General features: G+C 38.2%; 2 protein-coding genes across 28 annotated transcripts in view; both read right to left on the reverse strand.

The window, feature by feature from the left end:
- Window positions 1-15,505, reverse strand: part of ZNF684 (zinc finger protein 684) — a 41,021-nt gene extending 25,516 nt beyond the window's left edge. For 12 of the 19 annotated variants that reach the window (XM_082445264.1, XM_082445261.1, XM_082445260.1 and 9 more), the window contains exons 1-2: window positions 6,164-15,505; window positions 4,696-4,733 (exon numbers count right to left, since the gene is read on the reverse strand). Coding sequence is in view for 6 of the 19 variants with exons in the window: in XM_082445265.1 (XP_082301391.1) it covers window positions 4,696-4,710 (15 nt within the window). In the remaining 13 variants the exon portion in view is untranslated. The other 7 variants (XM_082445262.1, XM_082445276.1, XM_082445272.1 and 4 more) reach the window with 4 other exon arrangements.
- A 6,195-nt stretch (window positions 15,506-21,700) lies between these two features.
- Window positions 21,701-25,888, reverse strand: part of ZFP69 (ZFP69 zinc finger protein) — a 34,980-nt gene continuing 30,792 nt past the window's right edge. For all 9 annotated transcript variants that reach the window (XR_014257497.1, XM_082441491.1, XM_082441487.1 and 6 more), the window contains one exon: window positions 21,701-23,199. Coding sequence is in view for 3 of the 9 variants with exons in the window: in XM_082441490.1 (XP_082297616.1) it covers window positions 22,078-23,190 (1,113 nt within the window). In the remaining 6 variants the exon portion in view is untranslated. The remainder of the gene's footprint in view (window positions 23,200-25,888) is intronic.

Below are 25,888 nucleotides of genomic sequence, written 5' to 3' on the forward strand. Positions count from 1 at the left end.
CCCCACAGTTAAAAATCCACATAATAACTTTATAGCCCTCCATATCCGTGGTTCCACAACCACGAATTCAACAAACCACCGGTCATGTAGTACTGTAGTATGTATGTATTGAAAAAAATCTGCATATAAGTGGACCCACACGGTTCAAACCCGTGTTGCTCAAGGGTCAACTGTATATAATTCTTAGATGAAAACAAGGGAGTAAATCTTTATGACCTGGGATTAGGCAATGGTTTCTTACACATGACAGAAAAAGTGAAAGTGACAAAAGAAAAAAAATAGATAAATTGGTATTCATCAAAATTAAACATTTTTAAGCTTCAAAGGACACCACGAAGAAAGTGAAAAAGACAATTCACAAAATAGGAGGAAATATTTGTAAATCATATATCTAAAAAGAAATTTGTATCTAAATTATAAAAAGAATTCTTACAACACAACAATAAAAAGAAAACCCAATTTAAAAATGGGCAAAGGATTTGAACAGACATTTTTCCAAAAACAGATATGGTGCATAAGCACATGAAAAGATGTTCAACATCGTTAGTAAATACAAATTAAAACCACAATGAGGTATCACTTTATATGCACTAGGATGGCTAAAATCAAAGGCAGACAATGACAAGTGTTAATAAGGATAGGGAGAAACTGGAACTCTCATACATTGATGGTAGAACTGTAAAATGGTGCAGCAACTATGGAAAACAGTTCAGGAGTTCCTCAAAATGTCAAACATAGTCACCATACGACCCAGCAATTTTTCCTAGGTACATACGCAAAATAATTGAAATCATACATTCCCCCCCCAAAAAAAACCATACACAAATGCCCATAGCAGAATTATTCATAATAGGCAAAAGTGGCAACAATATGGGTATCCATCAACTAATAAATAGATAAACAAAATGAGGTACATCCATATGATCCAATATTATTCAGCAATAAAAAGGACTCTACAACATAGATGATCCTTGAAAATTTTGTGCTGGGTGAGGGAAGCCAATCACAAGAGATCCCATATTGTATGGTTCCATTTGTATGAAATGTTCAGAATAGGCAAATACATATAAACATAAAGTAATTCAGGGCTGGGGGAAGGAAGGAATGGGGAGTGACTGCTAATGGATACGGGGTTTCTTTTGAGAGTAATGAAAATGTTCTGAGATTAGTGGTGACAGTTTCACAATTATGATAATATACTAAAAAACCCCACTAAATTGTATACATTTTAAAGGGGTCAATTTGTAATATGTGAATTATGTCTCAATAAAATTATTTTAAAATATTACTTATATGTTCTTCATTCATTCACTCATACAATATTCAATGAGGACATACCAAGTACAGTACTAGAGATACAAAAAAGAATAAAATTATTACTGCCCTCAGAGATCTTACAATCTATTAGACACTGCAAAACAAACATGTAAAGGTAATAAGATGTTAGACGGGCTATAAGGTTAATAGGCCAGACTCACATAAGCATAATAAAATAGAAAAATACAGATTTTTGAATATGATAAAATATATCCTCTCAACCATAAAGTCAAAATCATGTTTAACTTAAACTGAAATTAAAAAGGCATGTGGCAACATGCCTACTGCAAAGAGATAGTTAAGACCATATAAAGCAGGTGTCAGCAAACTACAAACTACTACAAACTACAAACTACTATCACAGGCTGACCGTCTGTGTTTGTAAATAAAATGTAACTGGAACATAGTTATGTCCATTTGTTTACTTCAACTACAAGAGCAGAGTTGAGTAGTTGCCACAGAGGTTATATGGCCTTCAAGCCTAAAATATTTACTATCTGTCCCATTAAAAAGTTAAGAGAGGGACTTCCCTGGTGGTCCAGTGGTTAAGACTCCTCGCTCCCAAAGCAGGGGGCTTGGGTTCAGTCCTTGGTCAGGGAACTAGATTCACATGCCGCAACTAAAAAAGCCTGCATGCCACAACTAAAGATCCCGCACAGGGCAACGAAGATCCCACATGCCACAACTAAGACCCAGTGCAGCCAAATAAATAAATAAATAAATATTAAAAAAAAAAAAAAGTTAAGAGACTAGGCAGGGTTTACCCCAGGAATGCACAGATAGTTCAATATTGGGAAATGTATTAGAAATTCTTTAAACTGTTACATTAAAGAAAAAAAATATATTATTTTATTGACAGGTATAAAAAAAACGATATGAGGAAAAAAGTTCCCAATTTATGAAAACAATCTTAACAAGCTAAAAATCCTTAACTTGATTTAAAAAACAAAACAAAACAAAAAAACAACTACCAGATTACAAGAGGAAACAGTAAGACACTGGAAGCAGTCCCACTAAAACTGGAACAAAAAAGATTTTGGCTAGAAATTACATTCAAGATTATAGTTACTAGAAGTCCTGTCCATTAACATAAGACAAGAAAAAAAAATGGAGCCTACATATTAGGCAATAAGGGACAAAACTCCATTTGAAGAGCATATGATGGTCTATCTAGAAAATCTAAGAATCAACTAAAAAACTCTTGGACTTAGTAAGAGTTCTGTAAGTTGACATAAAGTCAAATAGATAAATCCATACTTTCCTCTATACCAGAATAGCCAATTAGAAAATATAATGAAAAAAGATCCATTCCATTCTCAATAGCAACCTAAACCATATGTAAGAATAAACGTCATAAGAAATGTAAAAGAATTACCATAATAAACCTATAAAACTGTAATGAAGGACCAAAAAACACTGAATAAAATGAAGAAATAACAAATGCTGGAGAGGGTGTGGAGAAAAGGGAACCCTCCTACACTGTTGGTGAGAATGTAAGTTGGTACAGCCACTATGGAGAACAGTATGGAGGTCCCTCAGAAAACTAAAAATAGAATTACCATATGATCCAGCAATCCCACTCCTGGGAATGTATCCGGACAAAACTATAATTCAAAGATACATGCACCCCTATGTTCACAGCAGCACTATTCACAATAGCCAAAACATGGAAACAACCTAAATGTCCATCGACAGATGAATGGATAAAGAAGATGTGGTACATATATACAATGAGTACAAATTACTGAGTACAAATTACTCAGCCATAAAAAAGAATGAAATAACGCCATGGATGCAACTAGAGATGATCATACTAAGTGAAGTAAGTCAGAAAGAGAAAGACTAATACCATATGATATCACTTATACGTGGAATCTACAATATGGCACAAATGAACCTATCTACAAATCAGAAACTGACTCACAGACATAGAGAACAGACATGTGGTTGCCAACAGGGAGGAGGGGAGGGAGAGGGATGGACTGGTAGTTTGTGGTTGATAGATGCAAACTATTACATTTAGAATGGATAAACAACAAGGTCCTAACGTATAGCACAGTGAATTATATTCAATATCCTGTGATAAACCAAAATGGAAAAGAATATGAAAAAAGCATGTCTCTATGTGTATAACTGAGTCACTTTGGTGTACAGTGGACATTGGCACAACATTGTAAATCAACTCTACTTCAATTTAAAAAAAATGGAGAACTCATTATTGAAAAGTTATGAATTCTCTCCAAATTAATCTAAAAGTGTAATGCAATCACAATAAAAAAACCTAACACACCCCCTTATGGACCTTGACAAGCTGATTTTTAAATTCACATGGAAGAGAAAATGCTTAAGAATTGCTGAAGACTCTGGAAAAGGAGCAAGGTTTACTTATGGATCCAGGTGAACATTAAAAAGGATATGTACCTGGACTTACAAATTGAGTTCATATAGCACTTCTTGGCACTATGTTCTCTGCTTACTCTAGGGAACACTCTAAGAAAGTCACAGGAGGGACTTCCCTGGTGGCACACTGGTTAGGACTCCACGCTCCCAGTGCAGGGGGCCTGGATTCAATCCCCAGTCAGGGAACTAGATCCCAAATGCATGCCTCAACTAAGAGTTTGCATGCCACAACTAAGGAGCAGGCAAGCCACAACTAAGGAGCCCACCTGCTGCAACTAAGACCTGGTGCAACCAAATAAATAAATAAATAAATAAAAATTAAAAAAAAGAAAGTCATAGGAAAACTGATGTTATATTTATCGCAGGATTGTTACTGTCAATATTGTTTCTAACACTATCTCTATGAAAACCCATTGTGGGACTCCCCTGGTGGGCCGGTGGTTAGGACTCGGCACTCTCACTGCTGGGTCGCGGGTTCAATCCCTAGTTGGGGAAGTAAGATTCCACAAGCCTCGGGGTGCAGCAAAAAAAAAAAAAAAAAAGAAAACCCATTGTAAGATATTTTCTTTGGAGAATTGTGCCAGGAAAAAATTTACTTACCCGGGGAATTGTTCTGCTTTATTCTCAAGGACAAAGCCAGTACTTTAAAAGGTTGGCTATCCATTTTCTATGATCACCAGAAAGACTGGGTATACTTATGCAGCTCCAACTAAGTGCAGACCCTATAATCTGGATATCAACTTAGCACTTTTGGAACTGATCTATTCAAGTTACGTTTTCCCTGACTATACATTTCCTTTTTATTATGTGGATTGTTTTTTTGTTTTGGCTGCGCCGCACGGCATGCAGGATCTTAGTTCCTCGATGGAACCCGCGCCCCCTGCAGTGGAAGCACGGAGTCTTAACCACTGGACCGCCAGGGAAGTCCCTATATGGATCTTTAAAGAGATTTAAAATTGCAATAAATGGATGCCTTACCTCTAAGTTGATCATTTCTGTAGCTCTTACACAGAGATCTATGAAAGTAGAAATGGGGAAGAGAGTAAAGACGTGAGAAACACCACGACTGCAATGTAGAACCCTGCTCTATGAAAACAGAAGCACACACACCGCAGTCTCAGAAAATGTCACCCAGTGGGAGAACGACATTTCTAGCAAGTCAGAAAAGTCTACATTTTATAAGCAATGATCTCTGTATGTGTTATTAATATATGGAGCTTAGATAAGTATCTTGTACATTTCTGTCCTACAAACCTAACAGCAAGTCGTTAACCTTTAAACCAGTGACTTTTTTTTTCTCCCAGAAATGTATCCTAAGTAAATACAAATACTTGTATCCTAAGTAAATAATGAATGAGTTAAAAGGATAACTAAAAGCCTGACCTCCGAAGCTCAGTATCTTTAGAAGTCATTCCTTCCTGTGATTCTCTGGTCTCTGTTCTGTAGCTGGAGTAAGAGATCTCAAATAGGTTTCTTGAGAAGGCTGGATCCAGGGACCCGGAGGGGAGGGGGCGGGGCGGATTTTTTTTAAGCTGGAGTCTTCAGTTTAGACTCTAAATCTGTTTCTCCCTCTCCCTTCCCCTCCCCCTCCCCCTCGGAATTCACTATCTCCTATGAGCCCAGTCTAGGCTTTTTGAAATTCCAACCAGCGCTGCTAGGGCCCTAGAAAGGCTAAAATGTGCAAGATGGACTCCCAGCTTTATTTCGTCTTCACTGGAAAATCTGAAGATTCACCAAGAGATCCTTAAAAAAAAAAAAAAAAAAAAAAAAAGACACACCGAATTTTACTCAGCATACATTACTCAAATATTTCAAAAGGAAAATATGTCCAACGCTTTGTTTTGCAGGTTTTTTTCATCTTGCGAAAAAAATGAAATTTGAAGAAAACTCATCTGGATTTGAATCTCAGATCTTCTACTATACTAAACTGTTTGAGTCTAGGCAAGTTAACTTCACCTCTCTCAGCTTCAGTTAATTCATATGCAAAATGGAGACTATTTACTTCGGATGACTGTTGTAAGAATACCCTCAGAGTGCATCGAAGTTTCTCTAGAAACACTTTATTCCTAGATCCCTTCACATGGTTTAATTTTAAACCACTGTAAATGGTTTTAAATGGTTCTGGTAGGGCCAACTGTGCTCCTGTAATCAGGGAAGGTGTAGTTTGATGCACAGACTTCTACAAAGTGTCCTTTACTTGCAAGGGCAGGAATGCAAACTGAGCTTGCTCTAGCCCCACCCGGGATCTAGGAACCCTCTGAGTGGCGGTCGGGCCCTTCTCTTGCTTTCTCTGAACTACTCCAGATTTGAACAGGACCCACACACCCAAACACGAAGTCACCGCACGTGAGAGTTTTAAGGTTTTATTTTCAGTTCGGTAAGCCAATAAACCGGTCCCTTTCTTCCCGCCCTTCCCTTATGTCCCCCAAGTTCTGCAGAGTCATACCTGCCAGTCTTTCACTGCCACACTCCCAGCTCCGACTCTAAGCTGGAGATCAGGTTACGGAGATCTCCCAGATCTGAGAGAAACCCCCACTCTCACTTCATACAGCGCTGGTTGGAAAATTACAGACTACAGGCTACTGCTCCACTGCGCGTGTGCGGAAGTAACTGCCCACCCAGAGATTCCCAGGCTCCCCCGCGGTGCAGGCTATTCATCGGGCACTACATTTCCCATAAGGCCCGGGGAGCTCGTTTCCGGAATGCATCACATGCTTCTGCCTCTTTTGGGGGAGATTCCTGGGTTAGTATCTATGGGGCCACTTGGAGAGCCAGGGTCATTTATAAAAAGGAGATGTATATATCCTTTTTGTTTAAAATGATAGACATCAGAATTTTTTTTGGAAATTTTATTTTTTTATACAGTAGGTTCTTATTACTTATCTATTTTATATATATTAGTGTATATATGTCAATCCCAATCTCCCAGTTCATCCCACCACCACTCCCCACCTCCCGCTTTCCCCTTTGGTGTCCATACGTTTGTTCTCTACATCTCTGTCTCTATTTCTGCCCTGCAAACTGGTTCATCTGTACCATTTTTCTAGGTTCCACATATATGTGTTAATACACGATATTTGTTCTTCTTTCTGACTTACTTCACTCTGTATGACAGTCTCTAGATCCATCCACGTCTCTACAAATGACCCAATTTCATTCCTTTTTTATGGCTGAGTAATATTCCATTGTATATATGTACCACATCTTCTTTATCTATTCATCTGTCGATGGGCATTTAGGTTGCTTCCATGACCTGGCTACTGTAAACAGAGATGCAATGAACATTGGGGTGCATGTTTTTTTTTGAATTATGGTTTTCTCAGGGTATATGCCCAGTAGTGGGATTGCTGGGTCATATGGTAATTCTATTTTTAGTTTTTTAAGGAACCTCCATACTGCTCTCCATAGTGGCGGTATCAATTTACATTCCCACCAACAGTGCAAGAGGGTTCCCTTTTCTCCACACCCTCTCCAGCATTTGTTGTTTTTAGGTTTTCTGATGATGCCCATTCTAACCAGTGTGAGGTGATACCTCATTGTAGTTTTGATTTGCATTTCTCTAATAATTAGTGATGTTGAGCAGCTTTTCATGTACCTCTTGGCCATCTGTATAGACACCAGAATTTTTAAATACTGGAAAATCTAAATCAGTAGTATGCTAAAGAGAATAATTTACCCTTAGTTCAGTTTCTTCTACCCATACACTAGCTTAGGTCAGGGAGATGAAAAGGACCCAACAAAGAAGACTGAGATGGAATAATCCGTGAGGCAGGTGGAAAAGAAGGAGGGTTTGAATCTGCAAAATCAAGGGAAGAAAATGTTCCAAGAAGGAAGGAATGATCCACTGCATTAAATGCTGCTGATAGGTCAGGTAGGATGAGAACTAATAATTGACTACTGGATTGAGCAGTGTGGGAGTTGTTGAAACATGCCCTTTTGGTGTAGTGATGGAAGTTTGATAAAGTCTGATAAGAGTTAGGTAAGGGTGGGACGAAGCAATGGGAGAAAGCAAGTACATATAGACAACTTCTTCAGTTTTGCTTTTTTAAGATGAGTAGAAAAATAAAGCTGTCCTCTGCATATGGAATTGGGGTCCAGAATTTTTTTTTAAGATGGAAGAAATTAGTGTTTGTATCCTAATTAAAATGATACAGTGGAGAGGGGAAATGGACAATACAGGAAAAACGACGGTTGCAGGAGGAAAGTCCTTGAGGAAAGAAGGGATGTAATCCAGTACATAATCGGGGGGATCAGTTCTAAGCAAGAGTATGGACAATTTATTCATTGAAATAAAAGGGGAGGCATACAGGGAGGGGGAAGAGTAAGCTGGGACAAAGTGAGAGAGTGGCATGGACATATATACACTACCAAACGTAAAACAGATAGCTAGTGGGAAGCAGCTGCATAGCACAGGGAGATCAGCTTGGTGCTTTGTGACCACCTAGAGGGGTGGGATAGGGAGGGTGGGAGGGAGACACAAGAGGGAGGAGATATGGGGATATATGTATACATATAGCTGATTCACTTTGTTATACAGCAGAAACTAACACAGCATTGTAAAGCAATTATACTCCAATAAAGATGTTAAAAAAGGGGGGGGGGAGGCAGAGTCGATAGGTACAGATGCAGACAGGTGGACAGATTTGGTGGTGGGAGAATGAGGATGTCCTCACCTGAGTGCTTCTATTTTCTCAGTGAAATAGGAAGCTCAAAGTGAAGATAGGGAGAAGGTATTAAAGGTTTGAGGAAAGAAAATACTGTATTACATTGATTCTAATACTTTTTCATATTTCAACATCTGTGAAATTGCTGTCTTACAAATGATGGCATGCCATAGTTTAATTGGCAGCATTTTTTTCTTTCTTAGTAATATGTAAAATAATGATGTATCTTATAATCAATGGCATCTGAGATCCTAATGTTATTTAGGAATGGGGAGAGTGAATGTATTACAGAAATGTAGTACAATTGCCTGGCAGCATTAAGAGCCCACTTGATATTAGTAGCCCTTAACTTTACTGGCATTTTCAATGTCATAAAGACATGTTTTTATATCTCATCTTTAAAAAGTCCTTTCTTGACATGTAGCTCACTTGAGCAATTGCTCTATTTCCTAGCTTTCTTTCATAGAATAATCTTCTCTAAAGAGTTGCTTCTTGTTGCTGCCTACATTTTCTCACTTCCAACTGTCTCCTCAGTCCATTCTAATTGGCTTCTTGACCATAACTACACTCCTAAAACTGCTCTTGTCAAGTTACCGATGAAATTCCAGTTGAAAAATTAAATGGACTTTCTTAGTCCTCATATTTGACCTCAACGGCATTTAAGAAAATTGAAATACTTCCTTATTTTGGCTTCTAGAACATCTCACAAAAGATCGTTTCTCCCACCTCACTAACACTACTTCTTTATTTTCTTTACTGAATACTCTCCCTCTGTCCTGCCTCCAAATGTTGGAATATTCAAGGGTTTGGCCTTGGGCCTTTTCTTTCTGAAGTTTTTCTTAAATGGTCTCATTCAGTCTCATGGCTTTAAATACCATTTATTTGACGTTGACTGAGAAATCTATATCTCCAGCCCTCATCTCTCCCCTGAATTTCTGACCCCTAATTCCTTATGCCTACTTGAAATCTCCCCTTCAAGAGGCTTAAAAGCCACCTCCAACTTCACATGTTCAAATCAAATATTTAGGAGCCATCCTTGATTTCTCTTCTTCCTTTTTCCTGTCTTTCTCTCATAGTATATATGTTCTATGAGGGCATATATTTTATTCGTTTTTGTGATATTGTGATTTATAATAAGAAATATGTATTTGGCCTTCATCCCCAATTCTGGCTCAGAGCTCCTAAAACTCTTGGAATTCCCTAAGTGATGAGAATGAGCATGGTGTCTTTTGTTATGTTAATTAGGCAACTTTTGGACTGCACCTAAGGATGGGGGCTGATTGCCAGGAAAACCAAACCATGTGATTAGAGGGTTGGAACTTTCAGTCCCATGCCTCCTAACCTCTGGGGAGGCGAGAGAGGCTGGAGGTTGAATCAATAGCCAATGGCCAATGATTTAATCAATCATGGCTATGTAATGAATGATTTAATCAATCATGGCTATGTAATAAAAACCCAAAAAATGGGGTTCAGAGAGCTTCTGGGTTGGTGAACACGTGGAGGTGTGGGGAGAGTGATGTGCCCAGAGAGGGCATGGAAGATCTGCGCCCTTTTTCCATACCTTGCCTTATGCATCTCTTCCATATGGCTGTTCTTGAGTTATATCCTTTAATAATAAACTGGTAGTCTAGTAAGTAAAATGTTTCTCTGAGTTCTGTGAGCCAGTTCTAGTAAACTAAACAAACCCAAGGAGGGGGTTGTTGGAACCTCCAATCTATAGCTGGTAGGTCAGAAGCACAGGTAGATAACCAGGACTTGCAATTGGCATCTGAAGTGGGGCCAGACAGGCAGTCTTAGAGGACTGAACCCTTAATGTGTGAGACCTGACATTATTGCCAGGTAGATAGTGGCAGAATTGAGTTGAACTATACAACACGCAGCTGATGTCTGAGAATTGCTTGGTGATGGGGAAAAAAACCCACACGTTGGACTTGGTGTGAGTAGAATTTTAGTTTTGTCTATGACTATATCTCCAGAGCCTGACACATAATAGGTGCTAAATAAAGATTTATGAATACTGAATAAATGTGAAACTGTCTATAGTTTCATGTCCATAAGTGCAACCTGTCTGGCTAGGGTCTTGAATCTATAGATCAATTTGGGGAAAACTGACATCTTAACAATATTGAGTTTTCCAATCCATGAGCATGGTATATCTCATCATTTATTTAAGTCTACTTTAATTTCTCTCAGCAGTGTTTTCTAGTTTTCAGTGTACAACTCTTGCATATTTTTTGGTCAGATTTATCCCTAAATATTTCATAATTTTGATATTATAAATTGTATTTTTGAATTTCCATTAACAATTGTTTGTTGTGACTATGTAGAAATACAATTTATTTGTGAATGTTGATCTGTTAGCTTTTTCAAAGTTTCCATGGGATTTCTTACATAGATAATCATGTTATCTGCAAATAAAAAGTTTTATTTCTTCCCCCTCAATCTGGATGCCTTTTATCAATTTTCCTTAACTTATTGCATTGGAAATAAGTTATCCACCACTACAATGATGACTAGAAATGGTGACAGATGACATAACTGCCTTTTTTCTGAACTAAGGGGAAAAACATTGTCTTTCACCATTAAGTATAATGTTAACTGTAGGTTTCTTGTAGATACCCTTCATGAGATTGAGGAAGTTCCCTTTTAGTTTTAGTTTTCCAAGAGTTTTTCTGAAGAACAGATGCTGTATTTTCTCAAAAAAATTTTTGTATCTATTGAGATTATCATGTTTTTTCATTTTTAGTATATTAATATGGTGAATTACATTGATATTTTTAATGTTAAACCAATCTTGCATTCCTGGCATAAACCTCATTTGGTCATGTCCTTTTTCTGTATTGTTGGATTCTGTTTGCTAAAATTTTGTTTAAAATCTTTGCATTTATGTTCATAGGGTATACTGGTCTACCAGTAATATGTGGTCTGGGTATCAGAGTAATGCTGGCATCATTGAATGAGTAGGGAAGTTTCCCTCCCCTTCCATTTTCTGGAATTTTGTGTAGACTTTAGTATTATTTCTTCTTTAAATATTGGGTAGAATTCAGCAGTAAAGTCATCCGGACCTGGAGTTTTCTTTGTGGGAAGGTTTTAAACTACAAAGTCAATCTCTTTATTAGATATAGGGCTATTCGGGTTACAAATTTTCTTCTTGAGAGAGCTTTGGTAGTTTGTGTCTTTCAAGGAAATTTTCTGTATCATCTAAGCTGTCAAATGTATTGGCATAAAGTTGTTCATTATATTCTCTTATTATTTTTAAAAATATTTATTTATTTTTTGGCTGCGTCAGGTCTTAGTTGCATCACGCGGGATCTTTCGTTCTGGTGCATGGGCTGTTCGTTGTGGTGTGCGGGCTTCTCTCTAGTTGTGGCACACAGGCTCATTAGTTGCAGTGTGCGGGCTCTCTAGTTGTGGCACGTGGGCTCATTAGTTGCAGTGCGCGGGCTCTCTAGTTGTGGTGCGTAGGCTCCAGAGCACATGAGCTCTGTAGTTGCGGCACGCAGGCTCATCTCGTTGTGGCGCACGGGCTCAGTAGTTGCGGCGCACAGGCTTAGTTGCCACGTGGCATGTGGTATCTTAGTTCCCCAACCAGGGATTGAACCAGTGTCCCTTGCATTGCAAGACTGATTCTTAACCACTGGACCACCAGGGAAGTCTCATCTTATTATTCTTTTAATATCTATACTATTTGTAGTACTATCACCTCATTCCTGATATTGGTCATGTGTCTTCCCTTTTTTTTTTTTTCCTGATTGCTCTGGTTAGAACTTATCAATTTTATTGATCTCAGAACCAGCCTTTGATTTTTCTGTATTATCTGTTTTCTATTTCATTGATTTCAGCTCCAATGTTTATTTCATTTTTATGCTTTCTTTGAATTTCATTTTCTCTCCTTTTGTTGGTTTAAGGTGGACACTGAGGTCAGTAATTTGAGATCTTTCTTCTTTTCCAGTTAGTGGCATTAGTGGTATCAATTTCCCTGTAATATACTGCATCCCACACATTTTTGTATATTGTTTTCATTTTCAGTCAAATCTAAATAATTTCTGGGACTTCCCTGGCAGTCCAGTGGTTAAGATGCCACACTTCCACTGCAGGGGGTGTGGGTTTGAACCTGGATTGGGGAACTAAGATCCCACATGCCGCACGTGGCACGGCCAGAAAAAAAAATCTACTAATTTCTCTTTTTGTGATTTTTTTTTTTTTTTTGGCCACATTGTGCAGCTTGAGATCTTAGTTCCCCAGTCAGGGATTGAACCCAGGCCCTTGGCAGTGAAAGCATGGAGTCCTAACCACTGGACCACCAAGGAATTCCCTGTGATTTCTTTATTGACTCATAGGTTACTTAAGTGTGTTATTTAGTTTGCACATTTTTTTTATTGTTCAGATATTCAGATACCTGTCATCAAGCTCTAACTTAATTCTACTGTCATCAGAGAGCATACTTTGTATGACTTTCATCCACATAAATTTATTCAGACTTGTTTTATGGTCCAGAAGTTTAGCTTGATAAACATTGTATGTCCACTTGAAAAAAATGTGTATTCTGCTTTTGTTGGGAGGAGTGTTGTATAAGTGGTAATTAGGTCAAATGGTTGATAGTGTTAACTCTTCTATATTTCTACTAGTTTTGTCCTCATCATTTATAGAGAGGAGTATTGGAATCTCACACTTTAATTGTGGGCTCGTCTAGTCTATTTCTCCTTGTATTTCTGTCAGTTTTTGCCTCATGTATTTTGATATTCTGTTTTAGATACCTAAACACTTAGGACTGCTATGATCTCCTAATGAATTGACCCTTTTATTGTTAAGTGCCCCTCTTTATCCCTGGTGTATTATTAGGGTTCTATCCAGAGACAGAAACCACAAAGTATTTTGAACAAGGAACATTTAATATAAAGAATTATTAATAGGGAATTGGTATAACTGGGAATTGGCTAAGTGGGGAATAAAAAGCACTCTAAAGAATACCCTGGAGCTGGGGAGGGTACCCCCAAAAGAAATAAACTCGGAGGGGGAGACTCTTCCCCAAGGCTGGGATTCAGGTGAGGATATGTTTGAAACCCATCAAATGACTAAGTTTCCTGGGTTGTTATAGGCCACAGCTGGTGTGCAACTGACAACCCAAGATTGTTGAGTGAAGAATCACTGGATAGAATGCTGATGAAATTTGCTAGGAAACTGCCTGCAGGGTTATGGTTGACATGCTGGAAAGCCAGCTGAAACATGGACTGGACTAACAGGAAAGCCTCCCAGAAGCTGCCTGAGAAGAGGGTGGTGGTTGTTGACTCACTGGAAAGCTGTCACTAGTAAAAGGCTGGGAAGTGAGTTGGGGCACATGTGGAACTCATTAGCTGCCCTTGGGAATGCTGCTGAACCTGTGGGATGAAGCCATTCACAGGGAGGTGCTGCTTGCCTCTTAAAAATGCTTGAGACGGGGTGTGTGCATGAAGTTGTCCATGAGGAGGTAAGACCAGATGCTTTTGGAAACTTCTGGAAGGGGGTGGAGGTGGGGAAACTAGGGAGGTATCACTTGCTGCTGCCTGCCAGGGAACTACCAAAAACAAACAAACAAAACTCTGCAAGAGCCCAACCAGATAAACACATTGGAACTAGGAAAGAAAACCTCTTCTGTATTAGGATTCTCCAGAGAAACAGAACCAATGGGGGATACACACCACACACACACACACACACACAAACACAGCTGACCCTTGAACAATTAGGGGGTTAGGGGCGACAACCCTTCGAGAAGTAAAAAATTTGCATGTAACTTTACACCAGCCCTCTTTATCCAGGGTTCTGCATCCTTGAATTCAACCAACCAAGATTGTGTAGTATGTATTGAAAAAAATCCAGGTATAAGTGGACCCATGTGGTTTAAACCGATGTATATATATATGAGAGAGAGAGAGAGAGAGAGAGAGAGAGAGAGAGAGATGAACTATAGGAATTGGTTCAAGTGGTTATGGAGGCTAAGAAGTTCCCCAGTCTGCAAGCTGGAGAACCAGTAAAGTCAGTGTGAATAATTCAGCCTCAGTTTGAATGCCCATGAACCAAGGGAGCCAATCAATGGTGTAACACCTAGTCTGAGGCCAAAGGCCTGAGAACTAGAGTAGAGTGGGTGCACTAGTGTAAGTCCTGGAGTACCAGGTGCTCCAGTGTCTGAGGGCAGAGGATGGATGCCCCGGTACAAGAAGAGAGAGCAAGAAATTGCCCTTTCTTTACCTTTTTTTGTTCTGTTCTGACCCTCAACAGATAATAGCTGCCATTGGTGAGGGCAGATCTTCCTTACTAGTCAGCACCCTGAATCATATGCTAATCTCTTCTGGAAACACTCTCACAGACATATCCATAAATAATGTTTTTTTTCCAGCTATCTGGGCATCCCTTAGCCTACTCAAGTGGACACAGAAAATTAACCATCACATCTTCCTCCTCCAGTGCACCTCCAGCACCTTCTACTGACAAAGTTTCTTTTGAGTAGTGGTAACATGGTATCGTTTTCCATTCTTTGAGTTTTAACCTTTTACTGTCTTTATTAGGAAGCTTATATTTGGGTCTTTCTTTTTTATACAAGCTGACAATCACTGCCTTTTAATTGAGGTCCTCAGAACATTTACATTTAATATGATTGATATGACTGGTTTAAACCTTCCATGTTACTAGGTGTGTTTTTTTTTTTTTAACTAAGTGTTTTTTTATTTCTCCATCTGTTCTTTATTCCTTTTCCCCCACCTTCCATTGGATTAAAATTTTTAATGATTTCATTTTAATCTACTGTGTTGGCTTATTAGCTATATATCTTTATTTTGTCTCTTTAGTGGTTGCTTTAAGGTTTATAGTATACATTTTTAACTTATCACAGACTACTTTTCAAGGTATATTATACCACTTCACTCACCAGAATATAAGAACTCTATAACATATAATGTTATATGTCAATTATATCTCAATTTTTTAAATGGCTTTAAAAAAAAAGGAACTTTACAACAGTAAACTTTCATTTCTTTCTTCCTGGTTTTTGTGCTATTGTCATACTTCTAAGTAGATTATAAATCCCAGAAAACACTCTATTATCATTACTTTAAAAAGGCAAGTTACCTTTTAAAGAGATTTAAATAATTTTTTTAAAAAATAAATTTATTTATTTATTTTTGACTGTGTTGGGTCTTCGTTTCTGTGCAAGGGCTTTCTCTAGTTGTGGCAAGCGGGGGCCACTCTTCATCGCGGTGCGCGGGCCTCTCACTATCGCGGCCTCTCTTGTTGTGGAGCACAGGCTCCAGACGCGCAGGCTCAGTAATTGTGGCTCACGGGCCCAGCTGCTCCGTGGCATGTGGGATCTTCCCAGACCAGGGCTCAAACCCGCGTCCCCTGCATTGGCAGGCAGACTCTCAACCACTGCGCAACCAGGGAAGCCCTTAAATAATTTTTAAAGTGGTTTATATTTTCTCATGTAGTTACCATTTCCTGTGGGCTTCTTTCCTTTGTGTATATCCAGATCCTTTACATCCAGATTTCCAGCTGGTATCATTTTCGTTCTGCTTGAAGGACTTCCTATAACATTACTTCTACATAGGCCTGCTTGTGATGAATTCTCTCAACTTCTGTATGTCAGTAAGTCTTTATTTCACTTTCATTTTTGAAAAATATTTTCACAGCACAAAGAATTCTAGGTTGCGGTTTTTATTTTCAGGACATTAAAGATATTACTCCACTCCTTTTTGTGGCTTCTATCATTTCCAACAAGCAATCTGCTATCATCTTTATTTTTTTCCCCCTCTGGCTGCTTTTAAGATTTTCTCATTATCACTGGCTTTAAGCAATTTGATTACTATGTGCCTTGGTTTAATTTTCTCCATGTTTCTTGGGCATAGAGGTCATTGAGCTTCTTGGATCTGTGGGTTTAGAGTTTTCATTAAATCTGGAAAAGGTTTCATCATTATTTCTTCAAATACTTTTTCTGTCCTTCCTCCCTTCCCTTCCTTTGTGGACTACAATTACATATATATTAGACTATCACTTAAAGTTTTCCCATAGCTAATTGATGTTCTGTTTTTTCCTTTTCAGTACTTTTTTTCTCTCTGTTTCATTTTGGATGTTTTCTATTGCTACGTCTGCAAGTCCACTAATCGTTTCTTTTACAATGTCAAATCTGTCATTTATCCCATCCACTATATTTTTCATCTCAGACATTGCATTTTTCATCTCTAGAAGTTCAATTTGGGTATTTTTTTAAAATCTTAAGTCAATTATCATCAAGGTCTATTAAAACAGAGGATCCATGTCATTAATGACTACTCTAGACTTCTGAGAATTATGACTTCCAGTTTCAAAGGCTAATATGTCTAAAATTAGACAAAAGAGAGGTTAAGAAGTGGTCCAGAAGACACTGATCTTGATCACTCAATGTAACATTTTCAAGATTTAGAAAACTGAGACAGTGACAGATGAAACAATTACATCTCTAAGTAGGAGTCCAGAGAGTATGTTAGGAGAGAATTTACATTATTATGTTCATAATGCAGCTAATGAACCATGAGATTAAAAGATAAAAGGCACTTCTATTAGTTTTTTTTTGAACATAAGTCTAAAAAAGAAATATACCCATAGCTACTGAGTGACTTGCATGTTAAACATCCTTGACCCGTTTTTCCATGAATACCAGTTTTACATATTTCACTCTACTCACGGTACTAATGAGATTACTTTCCTAGATATTGTCTCTTTTATGGAGTTAGAAACATTCATTAAAATATTCTCCCCAAATTTCACATTTAAGAGTTTCTCTGTATTTCAGTGTAAAAAAACAGAGTAGAATGGTGGTTACCTGGGGCTGGGGCTGGGGCTGGGGATAGGGGTAGTTAACTAGATAACCAGTTCAAAGAATTCTTAGAATGTAAAGATAAAAAATAAAAAGAGTGAAATACGAGAGAAACATAACAGATATAGAAGGCAGGTCAAGGAAATTTAGTGTACATATCAAAGCAGTTCAGAAGGAGACAAGAGAATAGAGAGAATACTCAAAGAAATATTTTCTAAGTTGAAGAAGTTGAAGACCAGAACAAACAATTTTCTCAGTATTAAGAGAAAATGACAAAGAGAATAAAACAATAAGAAAAAATTAGGAGATACAGAAAGTATATATAATAGAAATACACATAAAAGTATTCCATAAAGAGAAAATAAGACAGAGAAGCAATAACCAAAGAAATAATAGTTGAAAAAATTTAAAGAGAGCACTTTCTTCCTTACATTTTAATGTATTTTTTTGGATTTTTAAATAATGAATATGTATTATTTAATCAGAAAAATCCACCATAAAGGAAATTTAAAGACATGCAATAAACTGGATTTTAAGAATCATTTAAAAAGACTAAAATCTCCATTAAAAATGGGCAGTTAAAAAAAAAAAAAAGGGCAGTAGACTTCCCTTGCGGTCCAGTGGTTAGGACTCTGCGCTTCCACTGCAGGAGGCACGGGTTCCATACCTGGTTGGGGAACTAAGATCCCACATGCCACGCAGGGTGGCCAAAAAAAAAAGAAAGAAATAAAATGGGCAGTGAATATGAGCAATTCATAAAAGAAGTACAAATTATCAACAAATAAAGGACAGATACTCATCTTCCTAGATTATCTGAGTAGTGCAAATTAAAATATTAAGGCTGGACTTCCTTGGTGGCGCAGTGGTTAAGAATCCGCCTGCCAATGCAGGGGCCACGGGTTGCCGTGGAGCAACTAAGCCTGTGCACCACAACTACTGAAGCGTGCAAGCCTAGAGCCCATGCTCCTCAACAAGAGAAGCCACCGCAGTGAGAAGCCCATGTACTGCAACCAAGAGTCGCCCCTGCTCGCCACAACTAGAGAAAGCCCGTGCACAGCAACAAAGACCCAATGCAGCCAAAAATAAATAAATAAGTAAATAAATAAATAAATAAAATATTAAGGCTAAGATATCAATTATCTCAGATTGGCATCATTTAAAAAGAATTATAATACTAGTGTTAGGGTGTGGAAGAATATACACTCTTATGTACTTCTTTCTCATAAATAATTTGTTATTGTATTATGTCATATAATGATAATATAATGATACATACAAAAGAGCCTTGCTTTGGGGAATCCTGGAGTCTAAACGGTATAATATTTCTGCAGGGCAATGTGGATCTTATCTATTTATTTATCTTAAATTGAAGTATAGTTGATTTACAATGTTGTCCAGATGTATTTTAATTGTGCAGCCTTATATCCCATAATTTCTAGGCCTTGGAATAAGGAGGAAAATCAGAAAAATATTTACAATATCAATGTTTATATATAGGCTGTGCATTTATGTGTCTATATCTATCCCTGTATGTGCCCACTGGGGAGGGATAATTAAGTGATGAATTATATTACACCTATCCAGTGAAATACTGTATTATCCAGATATGACACTATCCATGAATTATCCAGATATGACACTATCCATGATAAAACTTGACTGAAACAAGCATGTTACAGAGGATTTTTTGTGTCTAATCACATACACCCCAATACACACATACTTGTTTTATATTTAAATATATGTTGATACATCCATAAAAATATCTTGAAGAACCTTATCAACTTCATATCACATCATACTGTATGATACATACATGGGAGAGATGACATTATTAGATATGAGGCAGCTGCAAAGCAGGGAAGTATCTCTTGTAGAGAACAGCATCAGTGATCCTGGGGTGATCTCAACTACAGATGCCTCAACTACTCTGTGAGAAACCATAAAGTGATGACCGAAAGGTGTTAATTTAAAATAAGGATTTGTGGACTTCCCTGGTGGTGCAATGGTTAAGAATCCGCCTGCCAATGCAGGAGACACAGGTTCGATCCTGGTCCATCCTGGTCCGGGAAGATCCCACATACCAAGGAGCAACTAAGCCCATGTGCCACGACTACTGAGCCTGCACCCTAGAGCCCGCACACCGCAACTACTAAGCCCGCATGCTGCAACTACTGAAGCCCGCATGCCTAGAGCCCCTGCTTTGCAATGAGAGAAGCCATGGCAATGAGAAGCTCACGCTCTGCAACGAAGAGTAGCCCCCACTCGCCACAACTAGAGAAAAGCCAGCGCGCAGCAACAAAGACCCAACGCAGCCAAAAATACATACATTTTTAAAAAATAATAAGTAAATAAATAAATGGGCTGTGTCATGGCCAAATTAAAAAATAAAATAAAATAAGGATTTGAGAGCTCAGGGAATTACTGAATTACAGAATTCGGACTAAATTCTACTAAATTAGTCACTGTCTAAAACCAACTGATTTTCTCTTTTTCCTGTTCTTAAAGATGCTAATATAACTAAGATTGTGCTACAGAGGCCTGAGCAAGTTCTTTTTTTGAAGACTATTAGCTTAATACTATTTATCTCATAAGGTTCAGTTTACCATGCCCCAAATTTGAGTCCAAACTTCTTAGGGCCTATAATGACGTACGGTGTAGGCAGCTTAACACAGCAAGAAAATTTTACAGTGTAATAGTTAAGAGCATAAGCACTGCAGTCAGACAATCTAGGCTGGAGTCAACCACTTTCAAACTGTGTGACCTTGGGCAAATTTTATAACCCTTCTAAGCTTCGGTTCCCTCATCAGGGATAATAATGGATACACAGATTTAATCATAAAAAGTGCTTAGCACAGTGCCTGGGACAGAATACTCCCTCAGTAAATGGGGAGAGTTATTACAAGATTCCCGCTGTCCATAAGAAAAGAGTATGTGTAGCTCAGAAGGCCTCCAGGGGTAGCCTACTGTAACTCCTATAAGTGTCCAGGTTTTACCAGTTCCTGTATAACATGCAGCTATGCTAACAATATTCACCGCGTTCTGCTGGCTCTTGGCCTTCTAGTTAATATAGAAACCCCACCCCTGCCAACTCCTCTCCTTCCATCTACTTTTGCAAATTCTCCAGGAGTGTGTCCATAAATAAGCCTCCTCCTTCCAGGTGATGTCCATATCATTCTTTCCTCTGGTCTTGTTGGAGATGCCTGCAGTTAAGGGCTCCACTGAGATTCCTCTAAGATGCACTGAGATTCCTCTTCATTATCTTTAAATATCTTAAAATGTTCTTACTTTGTTGTTTTTCACTTTATAAACAGAATATCATGCCATATGTAACCTTTTGGGACTTACTTTTTCACTTAATATTGTGTGCTCATTTTCATCCACATGGTTGCATGTCATTGTAGCTCATGTGTTTTGGCTGCCATACCACATCACCCTACTCTTCCAATGATATGCACCTAGGCAGCTTCTAGGTTTAGGTTTTGCTATTGTGAAAGCGTTACAAAGCTCTTGTTAATATTCCCTGTTGTACATGTATAAGAGTTTCTCTTAGCGTATACTCAGGAATGGTATCGCTGGATTGTACAGTGTGTGAATGTCACATGTTACTTAATGTATTATTATTATTTTTTTAATTTTTAAAAGTTATTTTTTAATGAAAATATTTTATTTATGCTAACATATGGGTTTATTGTTATTTTTAAATGAATTAATAAATATATTTAGATTCTCAGTTTTGACTTATAGTAGATATCATTGATAAAACCAACATAAACAATATGTCTTTGGTATCGTCAATAATTTTTAAGCATGCAAAGGATCTGAGACCAAAATATTTGAGAATGTTGCTCAATGGAAAAACAGAGATGAATGAAGCAAAGGACTAGAAACAACTTACACTATCATCAACATTATCTTCATTATTATCAGCAGCAGCAGCGCCATCCATATACTGAATCATCGAATGATTCTGATGTGCCGAGTACTGTCCTAAGCTCTTTGCATGCATCATCTCATTTAATCCTCATAATAACTCTATGAGGTGAGTATAATTACCATCACTCCATTTTCCATATTGGAAAACTGAGGCTCAGAAAAGGCTTAGAAACTTTCCCAAGGTCCCAAGCTAGTAAAGAATAGAGTCCAGGTCTAATTCCAGGGCATAACTTATGCTCTGGTCTTAGAGTAGGAGATGCTGGGTACCTGTGGGGTTGAAGGTAATACAAGCTTCCACTCACGTATTCATTCTTTTGTAAATATTAATATCATATTTACTATTTTCATTTTTTAGGACTTCCTGTTCCTGCTTCATTTTTCCTTATTTCTTTGAGCATATGTATTAGGCTTCTTTTAAATTCCTGCTCTGCTCATTCCACTACTTCAGAATTATGTTTATGTATGTACTTAAAGGCTTGGAATAACATGCACACACAACTATTCTGGTGGTCCTCTTTGAAGTGTTGAGATTATGAAAAAAACCAGTTCAACCAACCTGGACAGTGTTTCATTTTATTTCATTATATAAAATGTAGAAACCCTGATTGAGAAAAAATAGGGAAGAGACTTAAAAGAAACTGAAGAATCTTCTTAGGAAAGCAAAGATTGTTGAAGGATACCTTGCTCCAGCCATGATAAGCATCTGTCTTCTTGGCAATCTATGGCGAAGCTCCAGAGACAGTATAATCCCAGATCTCTCCCACTCACCCCTGAGCCTTGGTCCTGGATTTGTGTGGTAAGAGGCTGAGGAAATATGAAAAGAACCAAAATAAGAACACTCTCCATGGAAGTCAAGCTCAGAGACTGGTCCTCTTTCACTCTGCTGAGTACATTAGGAGCAGGAAAGATCAAAGTTCCTGAAAGTCTATCTTCCGTTCATTTGGCTTTTTTGGCTTGCGGCTCTAGCATGGAGTTGGGCAACCCACCGCTCTTCCTCCACTCACAGATATCTGCATAGTTGCATGTCCGGCATTTCCAAGCCTCCTCCACATCAACCCCTTGAGGCTCTCGGTGGCCCACCCAGTAGGCCATATAGTGCTGCACTTTGTTTCTCACCTCCGTCTCTTCAAAGGCCACTATCTCTGTACCCAGCACAGTGGCAGTCTCTTGGTGGATATACTCAATCTTCAGGATATCAATAACTGGGAGGTCAGACAGTGTTAGAGACAAGAAGACCAGCTCCATGAGGTCACCCAAGGACTTCACAGAGAAGCCTCCCTGCCGGGCATGCCTCAGCACTGAAGGTCCCAGTGGCTTTTCTGGATGCAATTTTGTGTGGTGGATTAGGCTAGCAGTGGTCACTTTCCCTTGTACCATGGCATCAAAGATATATTTGTACAGGCTGACCTGAAAACAGTCTTTTTTTTTCTGAGCGTCCGGAGGGAGCACAGGGCGCCTGCGTGTCTTGAGTTCAGCCAGTTCCAGTTCCCCCCTGGCTGTATAGTGCAGCTCATCAATCACTCCAACAAGGAGCACACCCTCCACTTCTCCAAACACTGGAAACTCTCTGATGCGCCCTTCTGACTGCAGGGTAGGAATCATTGATAATATGTTCAGAAACTTAACTGCCCAAGCATCTTCTTTAGAGGTGATGGGGACAGTCACAAGATCATGAACTTCTAGTTCTCTAGCTAGGTGGATGCTGGCACCAGTGTCCAAAACAGCTGACTTCTCAGGTGTCAAGAAACCAGGAAGCTCCTTCCCATATACCATTTGCTGTTCGCACCAGTTCTGAGTAGACAGGTCAGTGACATACAAATATTTAAGATGGAATCGTTCCATAGGTGACGAGACATCCAATCCTCTTTTCCACTTTGGTAAGCTTATGAGCTTGCCATCCTCCCCAGGGAGTTCAGAAGAAGGGCCAGGCTTGTTAGGTGAAGTACTTGACTCTTGTGTATCCTCCAGGTCCAGAAACTCTGAGTCACTCAAGTCTGAGAACCCTGAGGCCTCTGCTGACACCGTCTCCTCTTCCCTAGTCTCTGCCATGGCACAGCTCTGGATTGGGCAAAGGCCGTGCATATCATGTTAAAGAAATGCATTACCCAAATGAAAAATTTCTCAAAAGCACTTTCAAATTCCAATGAGGTAAAAAAGAATCATGACTAATTATTTATATACAGTCTTTAAAGATGCTTATTTATTTATGACCAATTAGTAATGCTATAGAGTTGTACTACGGGTACAATTTACAACAATAAGACTCATTGTATCATCCATATATGAATACTTGGCAAAAATTTTTAAGTGCAAAATAAAACTTAAGTTTTATTACTGAATCTGGTATTAACATACCATGTGTGACTTTAAGCAAATCACCTACTTTGTCCTCAGTTTCTTCATTTAAAAGGAAATTAGAGGTTTGCCTTTTTTCCTTCAAAATTCTACTGACTTGGGACATTATTTCATTTTTTAAGAGAATGTAGATCATTGTAAATGTTGGAGCAATGTTTGCCAGTTTACCATGGACCACTTCTACAATTCTTTTGATACAAAGTCCTTGACTAGGAAAATAAACCTCAATAACAAACTGTTCCTTGAGCAGAATCAGCTCTACAGTGACTGCTTTTAAATGTAGTTCTCAGAAACGTAGTGCGGCAAAATTCAAAGACTAACTACAGATAAATACAAATAGATCTACTCATGAAGTAATAGCAAGAAGTAACGAGAGAGGATATTCACAGCAACATGTGGAAATCAGTTGTTTTTTGTGTTTGAGATATATTAAGAAAATGACAAGAAGAAAAAGCTCTTGGTGGGTTTTACTTTACCTTTACTGACTGTATAAATTCCTCCTAACACTATAGAAATTGGTGTTTCCCACTAAGTTTATTTTCTCCCTCCACAAGAAATTAGCTTATGATGGAAACTATGTAAGTGAAAACTCTTAAAATATTACTGTATTTTGCTATAAATAATAGTGAATATTTATTGCACAGTTATTGCGTGCTAGACACTGAGCCAAGTGCTTCACACCCAATATCTCACTACTCTACTGAGGGACAAATACTCTCCCTTTTTACAGCAAACAATTTCACAAGCACAGGAGACAGAATAGAACAATGAACACAATCTAGATAAATAACTGTTGACATGTTGCTGTGTTTGCTTCTTTCAGGTGCTTTTTTTTTAGCCTAACTATTTTAAAGTAAATTACAGACATCATCATGCTTCAAATACAAATGCTTCACATACATTTCCAAAGAAGCCTCCTACATTAACTACAATATTATCATATCTACCAAAATTAATAATTCCCTAATACTCCAGTCCATATTCAAATTTCCTCAGCTGCCCTAAAAAACATTTGGATAGCTTTTCGTTAAACCAGGAAACAAAGACCATACATTATGTTTGATTGTTTTGTCTCTCAAGTATTTTTAATCTTAAGAAACTAGGGGAGTTCCCTGGTGGCCTAGTGGTTAGGACTCTGGGCTTTCACTGCCGTGGGCCAGGTTCAATCCCTGGTCAGAAAAAAAGAAACTAGTAGGGGGGAGGGATAAATCAGGAGCTTGGGGTGAGCACATGTACACTACTATATATAAGATATTTAGATAACCAACAAGGACCTACTGTATAGCACAGGGAACTCTACCCAATATTCTGTGATAACCTATATGAGAAAAGAATCTAAAAAAGAATGAATATATGTATATGTATATGAATCACTTTACCATACACCTGAAACTAACAGAACATTGTAAATCAACTATACTCCAATAAAGGGACTTCCCTGATGGTGCAGTGGTTAAGACTCTGCACTCCCAATGCAGGGGGCCCGGGTTCAATCCCTGGTCAGGAAACTAGATCCCATATGCATGCTGCAACTAAGAGTTTGCATGCCACAACTAAGGAGCTGGCGAGCCACAACTAAGGAGCCCACCTGCTGCAACTAAGACCCAGTGCAACCAAATAAATAAATAAATAAATGTAAAAATAAAAACTGTACTCCAATAAAATTAAAATATTAAAAAAAAAGAAACTAGGCAAATTATCTTGTGAAGATACTCTTTTTAAGCCTTCCTTCTTACTTCACATATCTAACCCTGCACACAAAAAAAACCCAAAAAACAAAACAAGGTATGAGCAGCCCACTAGTATTTTGACTTTGGGTGACAGGAAAATAACTTGACACAGAATTGAAGCTGATTGAGGTAAAAACTATGAGCGAAGCTTCCTCGTTGCTACTCTAAGGAGCAATGAAAGAGCCGTATGTACCAACTCCCATGTTAAAAACTTAACACTGATACCTTGAAAATGGTATTAATATTAGTTGTCATTGTACTTAACTAATTTTTAAATAGTCTAAATGTCCCTAATGAAGGAAAACACAGATAGCTGGAAAACAAGTTATCTGCAATGAACCAAAGTAATACAATGCTAAGACTTCTGGGTATATCCTATAAAGTTATTGCTTTATAGGATACTTCAACAGTAATAAAACACAGAAGCTGCACGTTTGCACAAGTGTCTTAAAGTATAAATGTGCCTTAGATGATGATAGTTTCAAAATGAGTAACGTTATTTGGACTATGAAGTCCCTGAAACTGGGAGAGAATCTTTACCCTCCACCAAGAAACAAAAATTAAATGGCAATTAACATGTATACTTCAGGTTGCCCCCTACCCCCACCCCTCTGCAGGGGAGGGCACTAAATCCAATCAACTGACCTTGAAAATAGTTCACT

This window comes from Balaenoptera physalus (genome assembly GCF_965194825.1).
Source record: "Balaenoptera physalus genome assembly, chromosome: 1".
Classification (NCBI taxonomy): domain Eukaryota; kingdom Metazoa; phylum Chordata; class Mammalia; order Artiodactyla; family Balaenopteridae; genus Balaenoptera; species Balaenoptera physalus.